The following is a 19,378-nucleotide window of genomic DNA, read 5'->3' as shown; positions in this document are numbered from 1 at the left end:
AGAAAACATTTTGAAAATGCAAGTCAGATAACGTTATTTACTTAACGGGCGGACGAACGAAAACTAGTATAAATATAGGTTATTATTATTATTATTATTATTGATACGTTTTATAGGTTAAATGAAATATTTAAAGGTTGGTTGTATTTAGGAAAAAGACGAGTTTCCTCTTATTTTTTTTTTTTTTTAAGATTATTTTTTCTTCAATTATCTTATTTTTGTTATTATTGTTTGTCTTTTCCTATTTGTGTTCGTGGAATGTGTATTATGTTGTGTATCGCTTCATGTTTTTATTGCCCTGTGTCATTATATTTTGTATATTGCATAGATGAAGTAATAGATTTCAAATACTAATTCCTCATTATTTTTTGAAAAATCTGTTGGCAACCGGATAAATGATCAATCGTTCGATTCCTTACGCAGCGCGTATATGAAACAATAAAACAAAAAATGGTAAATAGAAAAATGAAAAAAATAAAAACACGACACAATAATATTCGAAAGAATCCTGCTTCTAAATTTTGAAAGTTTCGTGTTCTGATTTTTAGTTCTTCGTGACGTTAATTGGAGCCTGTTTTAATTCGACTTTTCATATTATTATTATTATTATTAATATTATTATACATTAATGTACCTATAACAAAACGTTATGATTAAAGACAAAAAGAAAAGGGGAGGGGGACGAGCAACTAACAATTATTTGAAATTGAAGAAAAGAAAAAACAGAACAAAAATCTCTTGTAAAAAAAAAAAGTAATCGATACACCGAAGTTCATTAGATATGTAAGGATAAGTAATTAACTAAGTATAAGGATTTTTTTGTTATTAATTTTCTATTAGATAGGGAGTCTATAATTATGTATGAAATTGTTGTTTTTATCGAAACGAAGTGATCTTTGTTTTTGTTTTTGTTTCTTTTTCATTACTTGTTTATACATATCGTTTCTTCAAATTTTTTACCGATGAAACGCGCGTGCAATATTACTCTATGCACGCGCCGCGATTAAGAGAGATTTGAACCAAGAAAGAAGAAGAAAGGAAAAAAAAACGAAATGGAAAGATGTAACAAAGAGAGGAAAAACAAAAACAAAATTAAAGAAAATGATAAATAATGAATGTAAAGAAGAAATACATACAAAAACAAATACACAAACGTATTCTTCGAATTTAATTCAATCGGCACGCATTTTAAACTTGATTATTAAAAATACCATTTTTCATCCCGCGTAACAATCTGTCGTGTATAAACCTAGCGAATTTGGGCATGAACACGAACACGACTGAATTATTCGTAATCCGAAGCCTTACGGAACGGCTAGCGATCATTAGCGATCATTTATTCGCCATGGTAATCTGTAATCTTCTTTCAAACTTCGCGGTTACTAATCAGACTCGAAAATCACCGTTCTTACGACGCTACCGATATGCAAAATTAATAACGGCATTATGATCCATGCACAGTTGCATACGTATAATATACTAAACTTTGCTCAAACTAAGAAATGTCATTTTGTCGATGGCAATGAGAACTAATCGACGAAATCTTCGACGTTTTGCTTTAAGTACTGAAATTTCAGTCATTTACCTAATTATTCGAACGAAAAATGTTCACGCAATTTTGTCCGTAAAACAAATTTCTCCTTTTGTTTAAGACTTGTAAACATACAAGGATCGTATTGTCTCTGTTGAAACGATGCAATTGTTGCGCTTCGAGATGAAGAGAAAAAAAAATGTACATCAAAACAGAGTTCAAATACCGCAAGTCTGTGTACCAATGTAGCAGCAGTGCTACACTCACTTGCTTCGAAGCTCAGCTAAGAGGTGAAAAGTAAGCTAAAAAGCCTTGACTTTAAAAAATGAACGTAGGGGGATTTTTCTATACCAAGAAGCTTAATTAAGAAATATTTTCAATTGTTCACAGAATGACGATACTTAATTTTGGAAGCAACTCTCCGTTATCCGTTTATAAACAATATATTACACATAAACCGATGCATTTAATTGTGAAATTGATCGAATTTCACACATTGTACACATGCTTCCATGCGTATTACTAGGTATTGTTTTTCAAGTAGATCATAACAAAACTGGGTGCAAACAAAGTTTGAATTATCTTAAAGCGCTTCTCATTCAACGTGTGACGCCAAGTGCATCAAAGTAAAATCGGCTAATTTATTCAGGCTTGAAGAGTAAAAACTAACGGCTTTGTCTCATTATCGATCTTTCCTACTTCCGATCTACCCAAAGTAGCGAAAATTATTTGATATCATTGATTGTAAATCGGTGTGTCCACGTCGATAGTTTGAATAGAGAATGCAAATTCGAAAATTTTAGTCGACTCGAAAAATTAACGACGAAGCCAGGAATCGAACCTGGTGTCTAGGGATGCTTTACCGGAGACTTTATATATTATTACTCCACTAGACTGTGTGTATTTGTAGAAGTTGAAGGATTCGTCGCAAGAGGCAAAGTTTGAGACAATGTGTAATCGTGGCTTGTTCGTGACTGTAACTCGTTACACTCCTGTATTAGGCCATTTTATTAGATATTTTGAATGAGCAGGGTCTTGAAAGCAATTTGGTCAACTTTCGAAGCGCCCGGAATTCGGAGAGTTTGAATTTTTTCAATAATCAAACCGCCACCACCATTCAAAGTGATATTACACCTAATTGTAATCGTTCTCGTATAATGATTTTCGTTTGAAAGATATCACAAGTCCATGGTCGCGAGGGACCAATAATCGTCTTGAATTCACAAAGAGGGGTAAAAACAACGTACGGAAAGAAAAAAGCTTCCCCGAAAAATAAAAATATTGCTCTAACTTTGGATACTGCAGTCTTATTGTTAGCGAAGACGGAATCTATCCAACGCGCCAGAAGATCTCATCAGTCAGCCATGCGGTGTCTCTTCCTTGTTATATTATAAACATTATAGATAATAAGGTTGAAAGCATTTTGAGGATGTCGATTACAAGTTCAGTTCAGTCCTCGACTCTGGTCACACATATACATATGCATATAAATACTGTCATACCGTTATTTCTAATGCATTCAATTCACATGGAATAGTGATCTAACGATAATATAAATATGTATATGTGCACATAGGTATATTATATATATATATATATTATGATGAACTAAGCGAACACGCACACATCACACACACACACTCACACTCACGAACACACAAACGCCAAGCTGATCTGTTTCCATAAACGCTCTTCTCGTTTGTATACATTATACATACAAATAGTTAGTTAAAATAAACATACCTCTTTGTACATACTATTATGACGATAATAATAATAATAATAATAATAATAATAATAATAATACTATACTGCTACATTGTTTTATTCTTTAATTTTCAATTTCTTTCACTGTTCTTTTTTTTCTCAGTTTTATCTTTAGTAATATATTACGTGTATATACTGTATATTAGGGTGATCCTTATTTAGGATATTGACGAATTTCTTCCGGCTCACCCCCTAAATCGACTTCAAATAATTCCCAAACAATTGCCTGATCTATTCAGATACTTATGTCAATTCTAACCCGTGCCTGTAAGAGGGTGAATTTCGGCCAGATTCTCAGTATATGTTTTATTGTAAGAGTAATAATGTTATAAAAAAAAAAATGTGTAACTGCGAGGCTTTGGTGAATACACGTGTATTTTCAATAGGGAAATCTATCGTCTTATTGGGAAGGGTTAGAGTTGAGATAAAAATCTGAAAAAATGAGTGAATTGTTTTTGAATTATTTGAAGTTAACTTGGGGCGTGAGCTGGTGAAAATTCGCCAACACCCTAAACAAGGATCACCTTAATATACAGGATATATATATATATATATATATATATGTATAAATTAATATAATTTAAATTAAAAATAAATTTTTTTTATAAATACCAATTACGGAATGACAATTTATTATTGTTATTATTATGTGCATATACCTGTGTGTAACGTATGAGTGACACGATGGAAGCGACTTATAAAAATTATAATGATAATAATAATAATAAATACTAGCATTTTCATGTACGTACCTATTATATGCTTAATATTGTATATACGTATAATATTAATGTATATACGCATATATTATATGTATAGATATAATATTATATATATTTGCATATATTAAAAACTCTGCAATCTAATCATTGATTCTCATTATATTTTTGTACATAATTGGGGAGAATTATACAAGAGAAATTTAAATAAATAAAATAAAATTCATAACCTATAATAAAATATCGGTGAAAAGCATTATTATACGAACCTCAAGATTTCGCGCAATCTAAGAAAGAGTTTTCTTTCTTCTGGAAGTTTTTTTTTTTTTCATTCAAAACGTCCCATCAACCACATATGGTTATCAGAGACATAAAAGGCATGTATACGTATAGTGCTTATTTATGTATATATAAAGACGTTTTTACATGGTGATAAAATATTATAGATATAACGGTATTCTTATATTACGGATAAAAGCTGTAAATAGGACTTCCTAATTCCACGAGGCCAATTGGCTTACTATATAATTCATAATAATGAATTAATAACGTTCCAATTATCCATCTGAACTTAATTTTAATATGAAATTAAAATTCTCGGTATTCTTCACGAAAACGAAATTCCGCTCGTATAATTGACTGTGAATAACGTTTATAATTATAAAACGATATTCTTGTTTGCATGTGCGCAGAATTGAGAGAGTGCAACTCTAGATTTTTAATTTTTGGAATGTACTTTGTGCGAGACAGTTTCGTATCTCTTGATTTAATGTAAAAATAACATTCAACGTATACCAGAGACAAATTGTTTAATGGCGGTGGTGATAATTTTGATTGCAATTTTTTTTTCTTCTTATTAGTAGTCTTCGGAACGCTGATTGTGAATCAAACAATAATGCCAACCTTTTAAAAAATGAAAATCTTTCCTTCGGTTTTAGAAATATCATAGCATCTTAAAACGCTGTAGAAGAGTTAAAGAGAACACAATCACCTCGTCAAATTCAATAGTCCAAGAAGATGAAAGATGGGCATTTTTTGCACCCCCTAGAGAACGATTTAAAAATCAATCCTATAGTTGTAGAATCGGAAAGTGAATCATCTTGTTTGAAAATTCTCGATCGAAATGAACGCCTGCGTTGAAGGTTGAATTAGATGATTATAACGGAAAGAAAAAGGTTGACGCCATCATCGACGGTCACATTCCATTATCGCGTCAATAGTGCTTTTTGGATCATAGAGAAGGGGATCCATGGCCAACGACTTGAACGGAAAATTTTTCCAAACATTTCTGTATCACGTATCGCAATCGATAAAAATGAAGGACTATAATTAACGATCACGATCATATCATTTACTATGAAACGATGCGGTGTGTATGTATGTATAGAAAGATCGTTCGTACATTCGTTATTAGTACGTAACGATATTTATTCATAACACCAGTGCAAGAAACTAAAACGCCTTTTTCCCGCAATTGTGAAGCATGACGTTACTAAGTAATGATTTAACGACCTCCAACCTCGTGTTACACGGCTCAATGACGCGGGTTGAACGACTCGTTGATAAACTTACGACACGGCAGAAACATTTCAATTTTCAATATCACATCCTTGATTAGTATGTATGTTAACTGTCGAATATACACTTATACAATTGCAGGCTTTTGTATTGCGCGTAATACAGTCGTTGAACTTTGAGACTTTTCAGTTAATCGGTATTCGACTATTCAATCGAAAGAAAAAATACCTCGTCTTTATACGTCTATGCATGATTCGGGAATAATTTTCCGCTTCAATCCGTCTCTGATAATTTCCCGATAATTAATGACAACTTCTTTGAAAGAGAAGGTGAACGAAGTAGTTCGTGAGATTCTTTAAAAACCATGAAAGATTCGGTTAAAAGAGAGGTGTGTATAATGGATACCAAGACTGCGTATGCCAGTCTGGCAATTATACATGTCGCGTCAACAATGACGCATGTTTTTTTTATTGTAATACAGGTATAAGCCTGTGGCGACAATTTTAAACGATTGCCAAAATAATATACACGTGCAACGTTCGCAATACCGGGGATAATAATATACAGATAAATGTGACTAGCGATCTGGTGAAAAAAAGAACATCGCCAAATTAATAAGAAAGAAAATTATTTTATCGACAATCGATAAATTTATCTACCTTATTATCTATCTTATTATCTACCGGACAAAACGAGTTGTCAAAATTTATATATGTGCAATACATAACATTATGTCTATATATTTGTTACTTATTTCAATAATATTTTGGTACACAACTCACGTTTTATACGTAGGTAGTATAATTTATGGCGTACATAAATTCCTCAGAAGGTCATACAGTGGGCTTGATCCGAAAGCTATGATATTATTAATAATAGATAGATAAAAACGTGAATCGCGATTAAAAATCAATATACGCATACGGTGGAGAAAAAAGGTACTAAAATATAAAAAACACACTACTACCGATTCAACCTTCACTTCTTACTGTGAATGCCTTTGGTATCATGACATGCTGCACGCAAACTAGCGAAAATTGATCGGCGGAGCAACGAAAATCTTGCACAATTTGATCAATTTCAAGAAGAGTATACGCATAGAAAGTGTGAAAATGTTTGATCAACCAATACCCAATTTCCTTGAACAGTACATAGGGAAACCAGGTTAGTAAAGAGCACCGAGGAAAATTTTTAGTTCCGGTTACCGCTCAGTCCTTGATTATTTTCATTTTTTACCACAATCGAAAAATATAGTACTAGGTAGAAAATAAAAATTAGTTTTCCAGCTGTTACCGGAAAGTCCAGTATCCGTTACTATTTTTTCACATTACTATCACTGTTGCTATATTTTCTTGCAACTATAGCGAGAATTTAACGCTTGTGCAACGATAAATTGACGTTAAAGCCTTGTTTAACTGAAAAAGTTGAGTAAACCAAAGAAACTGTTTTTGCATTGCAATAACCAAAAAAGGATCGACGATAGCGCAAAATGGTTCGGCGTACCGCGTTTTTCGTAATTCCAACAACATTCAAACAGTTTTTTTTAAAAATTCCTGTTTTACCGAATATTTCTAGTTGTCGTAACAAATGAAATTTTTCTCGGTGTGGCTGCAAAAGGAAAAACCAAAAAAAAAAAAATCTTAACAAAAACCTACGTCGATAGGAATTTCATGAACAGTGACCAAGTCTGCGAATCGGTCTCAAAAACCCCGAAATCAAATGATATCCGGGGCGGGAAAAAGAAACGTTTTCAAAATATTGTAGCCAGGTATACCTGATACTTAATTACAACAACATCGTTCCGTTTTAAGACGAAACCGTCGAGGGTTGGCCTGGCCTCCATAATCCGTCGATTGTCGTGCTCTTGTACCTCGGTTACGGCCTTATTCTCAGCTACGGCAAGCGCCGAATGAAGAGCGCATCGCCGTTCGGTCTCAGGGGTATTTTGGTGTGCTACAACCTAGTGCAGATCACCATGAACGCCTACATCCTCGCCGAAGTTCTCGCCTGCGTCTCGACCGGGATGTTCAGCCCTTTTTGCGGCCGGTCGCAAAGGCTGGAACCCACGAAAACGAGGGTGAGTTGGCACTTTGTGTTTTATTTTTTTATTTTATTTTTATTACGGGAAGTACGCGGGAAATCGTTCGAAATAACGAGCATAGAGATCTTCGCGAGGTTGTTTGGACTAAAGTCGATTATTTTTATTCATTTTATTACCAGACATTCAGAGATTTGATACTCGTTACCGGTATCTACTATATTCGTAAATTACACTGAGAGAAATTTTTAGTTCCGGTTACCGCTCAGTCTCAACTATTTTCATTGTTTACCATAATCGAAAGATATAGTTCTAGGTAGAAGATTAAAATGAACTTTGTAGCTTTTACTGGAAAGTCTAGTATCCGTTACTATTCTTTCTCATTGCGATCACTGTTATTATATTTTTTTTGCAACTGTTGCGAAAATTTAACGCTTGTGCAACGATAAATTGACGTTAAAGCCTTATTTATCTAAAAAAGTTGAGTAAACCAAAGAAACTGTTTTTATATTGCAATAACCAAAAAAGGATCGACGATAGCGCAAAATGGTTCGGCGTACCGCGTTTTTCGTAATTCCAACAACATTCAAACAGTTTTTTTTAAAAATTCCTGTTTTAAAGAATTATTCTAGTTACTATAACAAATGAAATTTTTCTCAGTGTACAAAGTGGACGATCTCTTTACATTTTGATGAATACTCAATATTACGTGGTCGAATATCTTGCAATGAAATTAGTAAAAGATATCGATCCGTTTGACCAACCAACCCTCCATGAGGTCATCCTGTGCATCGCTTTTGACTTCAAACTTACGTAAACTTTATCCGTCATCGTTATACTGCATGTAATGGCGGAGGGTTAATCGTGACTTTCAATGCCCCGGGTAGTGATTAGTGCAAGGACTCCATTATAACTCCGTTCAATGTCAATGAATTATAATTACATTGGCCGGTAATCATCGACAATCTATGTACATACGTCCATGCGTTATACGCCTGTTTGCGGCATGAACGAACTCTGACGAAAACCTTCAAGCTCTCGAAGGTAACGGAGAATAATTAATGAATCATCATCATCATCATGAATTCACTCGATACTAATCGCTGATTCAGGGTGATCCGTTAAATTCTTATCTATACCTTATAGACCGTGATTAGGTTCGTTAAACGATCGGTTGTGTATTTTTTGTCTTTCTTTCCCACTTTGTTCGTTAATTTTTTCTGTTGTTTTTTTCTTTATTTTTATTTTTTGTTCTGGCATCGATTTTTTGCGACCGGCTAAATTGACGCACAAATGTGCCGAATTGAAAAACGAGGCTAATAGCTCAAGTTTCATACGCCAGTATATGTATAGTTACCTGTCTAATTGTAAGTGCCTGTAACTATATACCTATACGTATTAAAATCTTGGCGTAAAGAGTTTATGATCCAATTCACGGCTACCGATCCTTGCCCTTGGCCATTTGCTATATTATTGACGTTCGATTTATCGCCGTTTCGCGGTTCTGCAACATTTATCTTTGCCTGTATTATAGATGACGGATAAACGGTACAGCAGGCTTGTTTTGCCTGAAGGTAGATTGGACATATACATCGACGCATACAGGTGTAAGATAAGTGCGCAGTGGTATAATAACGAGAAAAAAATTACTCAAAATTGAAGTAGACATTCTTCTTCGTGTCAAGAGGAGACGAATGTTGGATGGATAAATTTGCGCCGAATAAAAAAGGAAGTTGATGTTCGGGATATGATTACCGGCAATAAGTAATAGCAGCTGATGTAATGGAGTACGACGACTTCTACGTCGCGGCATTAACTCGATACTACATCCTAATGTTTGAATAAATTTCACTACCGCTTTTGATTTATCGACGGTGATTTTTATCCTCGCTTTTTGCCGCTTGCAGAAGTCACTGATACGCTATATGTGTAATGTATCTAATATCCGAATAAGCAATTCGCCAAAAACCAAATTACAGTAAGTCCGTTAACGTGATGCACGACATTTGATCCGGGGAACGAGTTTACTTGAGTAGGTCGATGAGAGAAAAACTTTTGAGCCGTTACTTTTTATCGATTTTAGTATTTTGAGATCCAATTGATATATTCGTAGGCTGGGCCAATTTTTTTAAACTTTCAAAAATAAAACGTTGGTAATGAATTTTTAAGTGAAAGCTTGGATACCTATGTTTTATTTAAAATCGCTTCGAAACGATGATAACGACAGATTTTGTTGATTATAATTAATATCGATGCGAGTTTCTGTGATTGAATACTTAATCATGATTTCTGAAGAAAGTCACGCAACGGGATTCTAGCAAAAAATCTTCCGAATAAAATGAGCCAATGAATAAAACTACAAATCCAACATAATCTGCTAAGTTCTTAATAATATCAAAGAGATTTAAATTTAAACATCAATATCTGAGTTGTCGTCTTTGTTTCAATACTATTCGTTGTTATGTTTTCAGACTTGGAGATTGTCGTAGCTCGCAAATACGTAAATTTGGTAAAAACTCGATGTGCAAGAATCTCGCAGTAAAATAAATAAAAAGGGTCGATTTTTATCCCATCTATCTCTTTAATTGATATATTATACGCTATCTTAGAAGGTTAATGACGATTCGGAACAAATAGATCGATTTAATAAAAACCAAGTATTTCCAGCGATGACGTTCCATACCAAAATTATACCGCCATCGTTGTATGAAATATAATTAAAAGGAAAACGTCACACTTTGTATATAACGGCGATATAAAATACCTGCACTTTTAGACAGTCTAGCCATGCGATTTTGAGTCACACATTATTGTGCTGAGTTAACTTTTATTACAAGTTGGTATTTTATGATCTTTGGGATCGTTAATAACGAATCTGAAACCAAATTTCAAAACTTTAAGATGGTGGATCCAATATGGTGGTCGAAAATTTCAAATTTGATGGAATACGGTCAAAAAAACTATGCAAAATCCGATTTCAGATTCGTAATCAAGAATCCCAAGAACTTATAATTCACGTAAAACATGATGTATACGTGTAGAGGGGTAACTTTCTCAGAAATGACTTGTTCCTTCAATTTTCCCAATATTTTTCAATCAATTTGTTTCTAATAATAATAATTTACAAACCTATTAGTATGCTACCAGAAATAGCAAAAAACCGCAAAGAAATATGTTGAAAAGTTCTCTAGACATAAAAAAGCGGATATAAATTAAATGGTAAGAATACTCCTACCACTATGACTGAATGGTTTAAATCATTTTCAACATACATGCACACATATGAAACCGTAAATTCAATTAATTACCATTATTCCCCGATTGGTTATTCCTGAAATATCAACGAGTCGCAAATTATCACGTGCTCGTACCAAGGATGATCGTAATGCCTGTACGTCTTACAACGCATTCGAATCTCATCAATTCCGACGCCGAGTCCGGGATACAAACATATTGACACGTCACGTATTTAAAATTCAAGAATTTCACGTAATGTATGAAAAATATGTCACGAAATGCGTCAAACGACAGCGTATAATTAAATAAATCTAAAACCGTGAAGGCACGATGATCTTGCGCGATATCCGCTGCGTCATGTGTGTAATGAAATTATATCACGTACACGCGTGACATAAATAACTATGTATGTAAAAGTCATGTCGTATTCGAGATTTGAAAAAAAATATACAATAAACATAAAAAATATTTGTTTCGTTACAGCTTGCGAGAGCGGTCTGGCTTTTTTATCTCAACAAAATGATCGACCTGATGGACACGGTGTTTTTCGTACTGCGAAAAAAAAACGAGCAGATAACGTTCCTCCACGTCTATCACCACTTGGCGATGCTGATGGCTTGGTACCTCGGGACGCTCTACACACCCGGAGGCCAAGGTACCGTACACTTGGTAACAATGAATCTGAGACAACTAATTTTTTACACTAGACAGTTATGTTGGCAACGCCGAGAAACCTGCAGCGCCACAGTCGGCTGAGCGCGAAACTAACTCAATCTCAATAAACGTAACATAACCCATGACCGTCGAATTTAACCTTAGAATACCGCGGGGAGCGCGGGGAGCGCGGGGATAATGACTTGTTGGATTGACACGTCAATTCTAAGGTTAGATTCGACGGTCATGGGTCATGTTACGTTTATTGAGATTGCGTTTGTTTCGCGCTCGGCAGACTGTGGCGCTGCAGGTTTCTCGGCGTTGCCAACATAACTGTCTAGTGTAAAAAATTAGTTGTCTCAGATTCATTGTCCCCAAGTGTACTACCTGCGATGTTTGGTCCTGCAATTCAAATCTGCGCGTTTCCTTTTGATGGGTATTTTTTTTTTTTGCTTGGCTTTTTGTTTGTTTGTTTGATTTGGTAAAAAAAATCGGTATTCGCGAACCGTGAACCTGCGACGTATAATTACCGCTCCGCGGTGTTTACAGATATTATACATGGGTCTGCAAACAAATTGACGGAATGTAAAACACGTATAGCAATATCGCCACTCTTGCAACGACGTAGCTCTCTTCAATCTCACCACGAAATCCATTCGGCCGAAAACCGAATTTAACCCGGGCGGCGGTTGATTGATGGAAAGAATAACGCCGAATACGCGAAACTCGCACGTCAGTCTTGGCTAATTATAATTATAATAGCCGATTTTGTACACAGCTTGGCCAAGCGTCGCCATCAACGCCGGAATACACGTCGTGATGTACCTTTACTACCTGATCTCGGCCCTCGGGTCATCGTACCGCAAATACTTATGGTGGAAAAAATACTTGACACAAATTCAACTGGTGAGATTATTTATGTTTGAGCCATATCTACGTATGTACAACAATCATTCGGTGAATCGTAAGCTTACAATTAATCGAACGGCTGTCATTGCTATAATTTGAAAACTATATATACAATATGGATATATAAAATATGTTTATAACTTCCCGGATAAGGTTATAAGTAATGAGTTCCGTTACGTGTAGCTCTGATGATTTTCAGGGACATTCCGTGAGAGAAAAATACTTTACGTACAATAACAGACTCGTGATGGAAGTAGAATAATATTAAAAAAAAAGAAAAAAAAAAATTTAATTACGATATTAAAAAATACTGATTATAGGATCCGAACGACTTTTTTGAAACGTGATTATTATCGGAATATCATTCCTCTTGTCTCATAGTGTGTATAAGGTATACATCCGTATAATTCTAATGTTAAAGAGATCTTAAGTATTCCGACAATTCGATTATACACTCGATACACATTTGAAGAAAGAATTTGTTTTTATACAATTCTGCAGCCTTTCGATTTTAAATTTCCAACAAGTTCGTTAAAATCAATTCCTTTAATAAGCTGGTGATAAAAATCAATTGTTAAATACCGGTGATGAACTTCTCGAAAATATCACAGCCGATGTAACGAGTGTCATTAAATTACTGGGTAAATTTCAAGAAATTTACGGCGATTGAGTCGAAGTTATGACACTTTCAAACTACACTGTGTGTAATTATTATTGGGGAGGAGCTTCTTCGGCTGTGGCATAACAAGTTTTTGAATTGGATTTACTAGCAAACGACCTCCCTAAGATTTATGAAACTTTATCATCAACCTCTTCTTATCAGAAATATTCAACGACTGTTTTTTCTTTTGAAAATCTTACGATCAGCATTGTCTTGAGGGAAGGTGGAGTGAAATTTTCGTAAAACGTTGAGTTAAAAAAATATCTCGGATCTCTAGTTTTTTAATCCACTTCGGTTTTCATTTGATTTTCACTCTGTTATAGGTACAGTTTATCGTCGTTGGTTCCCAAGTCGCTTATCTTCTCTACAGAGGCTGCGCAAGACCGAGATGGCTTGCTCACGTTGCGTTTTTCTACAACCTCACCCTGATCGTCCTGTTTCTGGGCTTCTACCGGCAGGCCTACGGCAAACCCAACCGGAAACGCATCATGGGCGGGAATCGTTCGAAGGCCCGAGAATCGGACGCCAAATGGATCGTTAGGCAGGACGAAGGCAAAAAACGATCGTGATCGAGGTTCCAGGAACACGGCGATCGGGACACGGTTTTGGTTATTTCCCCAGATCGATTACGTATCACGCAACCAATGATCACTCGAGTCATCAGGGCCGATTGACGGTTGTTCGAAATCGATTTGGAGAGGAAATAAAAAGCGGCAACTTAATTACCGCTGGGAATTTTTATTCTCACGGTTGTACGTGTAACCGGATACTTACAGTATAATCCTGGTTTACGAACTTAAAACGATGTGGCTATGAATTTTCAGAGTTTTCGATTTGTTTGTGCAAAATTATGTCTCTCAAAGGTCATCCAACCGGATCATGACGAAGTTGTGAAAGCTAGATGTGTTCTGTCTGAAACAGCTCCTGCAACTTGAGCTCATCGTGATGTTTGTATGTATCAGCAAACTATTATCGTTGCAAACACTCGTCTCCGTATCGTCAACATAACCATATTTGAGATTTCAGGACGAGATGTTGTCATTTTTTTTTTTTTTTTTTTCTTAAGTCAAGTCCAATTCTATCGCAATGTATGATATTAAAAAAAAATTATAATTTATGTCACAAACAAAATAACCAAATTGATAATTTACGCAGTAAAAATAAGAAAAAAAAATAAAAAATAATCAAAGAAACTGGCGGAATTCCCGGACAGAGTGCCTACACGTGTAAGCAGTTAATGCAAAAAAGCAAAATAGGAAGTTATTCTGATTATAATTGTACATATATCGTCACGCTAAATTCCATTCGCAAACTTGGTTTCGTGTTGATTCAGTGACTTAAGGTGTTACATTAATATAATATCCTGCGTTCAATAATCCATGACCAATATATAAGGTGACGGACTCGTAGTTATTGCGTACTGTTATCATCACGTAGAAATCCAGGTATAACTCAACGCGTAACTGAAGCGTTATCTTATCGCATCGTGTAATGAAGCATATGATTTTTACGCCATCGATAACGTGTTATCTGTATTGTATATATTAATTCATTTCGTAGTACATGAAATATACAATGTAGGTGTATACAAAAATGCTATACGTTGTCATTAAAATTGAGAAGGGTTTGAATTTTGTATATTTTACTGCCCAAAAAAGAAACTCCTCAAATTCAAGAGCAAATAATATCGATAGTGTGATCGATATGTAACTTCATTCGTAGATATAATATGTGGAAGTAGTGTCCAATTCAAACCTTGCTTCAGACGATCAATTTGTATGATAATATGAGAGTCGGGTGAAGATTTCTTTTAACTTTCCACTTTTCACGCAACAAGGGTTATTCTCCACTCGATCGAAGCATACTAGACTGGAGCAGTTTTTACAAACATTTGTTCATTGGTATTGCTGACTTTGATGTCATTTTATCTCCGATTTTATGATGTGGTTTTACCGTTGAATTTTGCCGAGAATACAGGATGTGATGTTTCGACATCGGGTTTAGATTAAATACAGTGTTAAAATGAATGCAGCGATAAAAAAAAAAAAAAAAACAGACAAATAGCAAAAAAGGTCAAAATACTTAATCTGTGTGGTTTCGGGATGCGGTAGGATAGCTAAATCTCAGTCCGCATTAAATATTGTAGACAGGCTAAACCAGTTTTTAATACGTAGAATTTTTAATAATGGATGTGGCTATGTTTTACATACAATCATTTCAATATAGTATGAAATATCTTTGCAGCATGCAAACGCTGAAACTCGAGGAGAATCGTCATCCAAGCTTGTTCAATAAATTTTATTCTTATCTGATATTTCACGTTTTTTCTCGGCTTCTTAATTAGTTTGTTAAGTTTATATTTATTTTCGTAAATTATCCAATGCAGCAATTATAAACGGATTTGAATTTGATGGTATTGCGTAAAACATGTATACCTATGTTCGAAGCCATGTATGTACCCATAATGGTTTGATTATTATACGATAAACAGAAGATCAACGTACATTTGCCATATGCGCATATTTAATAAGCTGAATGGTCCAGATAATTTTCGAATAACATAATCTTGTTTCACAATATTTATACATCATTATAATCTTTCTTCAAACATATATAAAATGCAGCCAATGGCTCCTTTTGCAAAAAAGTAAAACAAAACGATCCAAATTCTTTACATCATGTTGTAGAGATGGAGGTTTGACGGGGTTTCTTTTCTTCATTGGCTTGTTTGTTCTGATCTTGAATAAATTTTGAAATTTCGAATCCAGACATGCAATTATCAGGATTTATTTGCATGTCGCATAATAACGTATCTTCCACATGGCTCATAGCAGAAGATGCGTGTGCAAAATTTTCCCATCCCAACGCTGAACACTTCGCGGACTAGTGACCAATGCGAAATCGAAACTGGGTCATATTACAAAGAGATCTTCGTGTCGAATACCTGGCAATTACATAGTAACGCCACATTACAAACATACCGCAATTCCGGTTGCGGGAACTTGCACCGCAGTCGCTTGGTGCGATTCATCGTCAGTATGTGTCAGTAAGGCTCGTAAATCCCGGTTACATCTATACGTTCTCGACATGAATGAAACGGAGAGTGTAAAGTTCGCATAATTGTAGAGCATGTTACTGTGCATCATCAGTTATTCAGTTGAAAATTATCGGTGTGTACTGCTAAGTATTTGCAAATGTATAATGCACATACCTACATGTAAGGAAGTGTTATACAATTAAATCAATGAAGGATACACGTGACCTCGGACCTATAAATCACAACTGACTACATCATCGTTTAATGTTCCTTGTAAGTTTGCCACAACTACGGCGTGTTCGGGGTATTTGAGTGAAATTAAGAATTATGAGTATAATACGTTCGCTTGACGTGGAATTTCAGTTCATACGTTATAACGTCACGAATAAACAATCGGTAAATTGATAGTTTGACTCTTCGGCTGTTGAAAATCGTTAAAGACTTGGCCAACACTGGACCTACAGCACATTAACACACACGTCTGTTAACAATCGTCGTTGAACACATCGTATAGAATCATCTATAAAACATGTTACTCAGCTGCTGAAATAAACAATGGATGATAATAAAATTGAGATAAACGATAATCGCGTGCAGGGGCGATCAGTGGCTGTTTGAGGCGGAGGAATTACCGTAATTGTCGTCGTAAAGCGAAGTCAAAACAACCATCAACGGAACGACTGAAAACAACAGGTCGTTCGGATAGAGGAACGAGTGAAATTGGACTGTCGAAGTAAACACGGTTCAAGGTGGTGAATTTATTCGACATTCGTATCTACGATAGAAAAACTAGTTCGACATGGGACGGTAAACAAAAACAGACGGAATCCGTTCGAGACTGGAGTAATTATACCTAATTGGCGAGTTCGGTGAGGACGCAGAGGATCATAGAAGCGGAGGTTTTCGATCCGTTGCAGACGGTGATGTAACGCGTGTGTAGGTCGGTGCAGGGGCGAATGACTGATATTTGACGACGCGCAGATTCCGCGTTGTGCGAAACACGGCGACGAACGAGTAACGTCTTATTATATACCGTCACCGTCAGGGAACCATGAGCGTCGAAGGGAAGCCGACGACTGCATACTGCCCTCAACTCGGTAAATATGCGTACGTTATACTATTTTTAACCGAATCGGTTCGTTTAAAATCCGACTCTGTTCTCTCTCCTTCGGCATCGGTGTAATAAATAGAATGAAGGTACACATCTATGGAAGAGCGTTGCATGCCGGTCCATTGTAGCTGATCCCCCGTGTAACCCACATTTAAGAGGATGCTATAACGCGTCTTTACTGACAGAGTAAAATGTCCCTGTTTTTCAGTATTATCAAAGCCCTTATGCGTATCATGCAACCCGCCGAAGTTTACTTTTTCACCATTATTTTGAAAAAATCTCGACGTTTTGTACTACAACTCTTACGGCATAAAAGATTAAACGCAAATTATGGATTTTGGTACGCTGTATAGTGTGCTTGTCGAATATGCCGTTGTGTTTAGACGGAATTCTGAAACAATTGCAATGTATTTCTGTATACACCAAAGGAGGCGGATTCTGATCGATTCACGGCCATTTGTGTCGTCTATTATGGAGGTTTATTATATAGTCAGTGTATCTAAAGGTAGTGGATGAATTCCGTGAATTTATAACTCGACAACCAATCATTCGACTGCCATTAGACTTTGTTTTATTTAAATGTAAGTAAATCAAGCATGAAGCTTGAATAAATGAATTACATACATATTTTTTCTATTTTAATCGATTTATGGGAAGCATTGTGGATGACAGTAACATGAACCCTTTCGCTCTGTGGCATGTTTCACAACGCCTAGGATATGTCCTTGATCTACATACCTCTGGCTGAAACCATGGTGTAAGTATACCTATATAAGGTGTGTTCTTGCGCATCCACTGTTACTTCCGCCATTGTGAATGTGCCCCCACATGACGTCATTTGCGTTTACCTGTAATTGTCATGACGTCACGTGTAGGGGGGGGGGGCGTTATTACGTGACTTTGCTACTCTGCATCTCCGTTTAAAGCACACCTTATATACTTAACAACATGGCTAATTGTAAAACAAATCCCAATCGAATCGAACAATCGGTCACCGAGCTATAAACTCCCAAACTTCGCCCAATCAGCCATCTATCCGTCTATACTCTATCGACTAGACGGTAGCAGACGACACCAGTGGCCTTGAAGCGTTCAGAATCCACATCCTCTGGTCTACACACCTTCCGTATTCTTTGCTCTGGTACAGCGAACGAAAGCCGGGCACCGGTCGCCGCCGATCAACCGACGCGTCGCGTTGCGTTGGTACAACCAACCCAACCTAACACATAACCTAACCTACGCCCGACACGCGTTCCGGTCGTCACGCGTCTCCCGCTGCCTTCGCCCACACCCCGAGCTCTGACGTTCCTCGGGATTCAAGCCACGCCGCAACAAGTCGCGACCGCCAGTTTGCTCCTTTCGGTAAGTGACCCCTTACATCAGCAGACCGAATCTTCGTCCACCCCTCATCCCCCCTTTTTTCGCAGTAGCGCTTTTGATTTTACTCGCTTTCGCTTCGCCTTGGCTTGTTCGCCAGTATCGGTCGGGTTAACGCAGGCGGTCTCGTGCAGCCAGACGTGCGCCGCTGCAATCTAATTGCCGATCAGCAGGCGCAGAGCCAGGATTCTTTTATCTTTTATACTCTTTCACCTTGGCCATGCGTTTTTCAAGTTATACTCTAGAACACACTTCCTGAAATCAATAGCGATGAGAATTTTTGCTTCAAATCATTTATTCATTCTATCTAATGAGACTCGATAGATATATTGATCACCTGTCACGGTTTTTTTTCGCTTCAAGTTCTTTCTGACAGATCTAAACTCACTTGTCTATTAAATACCACGCACTTATCTGTAGGTAGAAAGGAAGTTTCATTGAACTCGTGTTTTGGCCACAAGGTTCGCCTTCGGGTGAATATGCCAGTTCAAGATCAGCATAAATTCATAATAGCGTTCGTGTAAATAATGATAATTGATCGAAATAATTTAGCGAAATATCGTTTTAATGTGTGAGACACTGTTTAGGCGGATTGACCAACATCAATACTCTATTTTTAATGATTTGGCTGTCTTGAAGCGTTTGCGGCAAAGCTTCGCCTTTGGATATTATTCCAAAATTTCGATCTCTCAAGTTTTTGGCATTTCTTTTATTTTCATTACGTTACACGCCACTTGGAAGAGAATAATTTACACGAATTTATCTGAATCTGTACAAAAACTTGTGTCGCGTGTCTGTCCGACTATATCCACCAGTTGC

The 19,378-nt window shown here is 36.2% G+C and overlaps 3 protein-coding genes across 5 annotated transcripts in view; 2 read left to right on the top strand and 1 right to left on the bottom strand.

Annotated features, from left to right (window-relative positions):
• Nucleotides 1-19,378, bottom strand: part of LOC124302903 (uncharacterized) — a 592,781-nt gene that overhangs the window by 290,176 nt on the left and 283,227 nt on the right. The window lies entirely within an intron of this gene.
• LOC124302782 (elongation of very long chain fatty acids protein 4-like) lies at nt 7,251-14,088 on the top strand. The gene is made up of 4 exons (XM_046759341.1): nt 7,251-7,612; nt 11,294-11,465; nt 12,243-12,370; nt 13,358-14,088. Exons 1-4 carry the CDS (start codon nt 7,445-7,447, stop codon nt 13,601-13,603), a joined length of 714 nt encoding a protein of 237 aa, XP_046615297.1. The 5' UTR covers nt 7,251-7,444; the 3' UTR covers nt 13,604-14,088.
• The window catches only part of LOC124302769 (elongation of very long chain fatty acids protein AAEL008004-like), a 56,114-nt gene continuing 53,707 nt past the window's right edge, over nt 16,972-19,378 (top strand). The window contains exon 1 of one of the 3 annotated variants that reach the window (XM_046759304.1): nt 16,972-17,168. In XM_046759304.1, coding sequence (XP_046615260.1) covers nt 17,123-17,168 — 46 coding nt within the window. In that variant the 5' untranslated portion in view covers nt 16,972-17,122. The remainder of the gene's footprint in view (nt 17,169-19,378) is intronic. The other 2 variants (XM_046759302.1, XM_046759303.1) reach the window with 2 other exon arrangements.

Source organism: Neodiprion virginianus, chromosome 4 (genome assembly GCF_021901495.1).
Source record: "Neodiprion virginianus isolate iyNeoVirg1 chromosome 4, iyNeoVirg1.1, whole genome shotgun sequence".
Classification (NCBI taxonomy): domain Eukaryota; kingdom Metazoa; phylum Arthropoda; class Insecta; order Hymenoptera; family Diprionidae; genus Neodiprion; species Neodiprion virginianus.
Note: the sequence above shows the minus strand (reverse complement) of the source record. Positions and strands in the feature narration are given on the sequence as shown.

Bases quoted from the DNA above. Each gene is read 5' to 3' on its own strand.
- LOC124302782 (XM_046759341.1), top strand. From the start codon at position 7,445: ATGAAGAGCGCATCGCCGTTCGGTCTCAGGGGTATTTTGGTGTGCTAC. The intron at 7,613-11,293 runs GTGAGTTGGCAC...GTTTCGTTACAG, and splicing joins TGGAACCCACGAAAACGAGG to CTTGCGAGAGCGGTCTGGCT. The intron at 11,466-12,242 runs GTACCGTACACT...TTTTGTACACAG, and splicing joins CTACACACCCGGAGGCCAAG to CTTGGCCAAGCGTCGCCATC.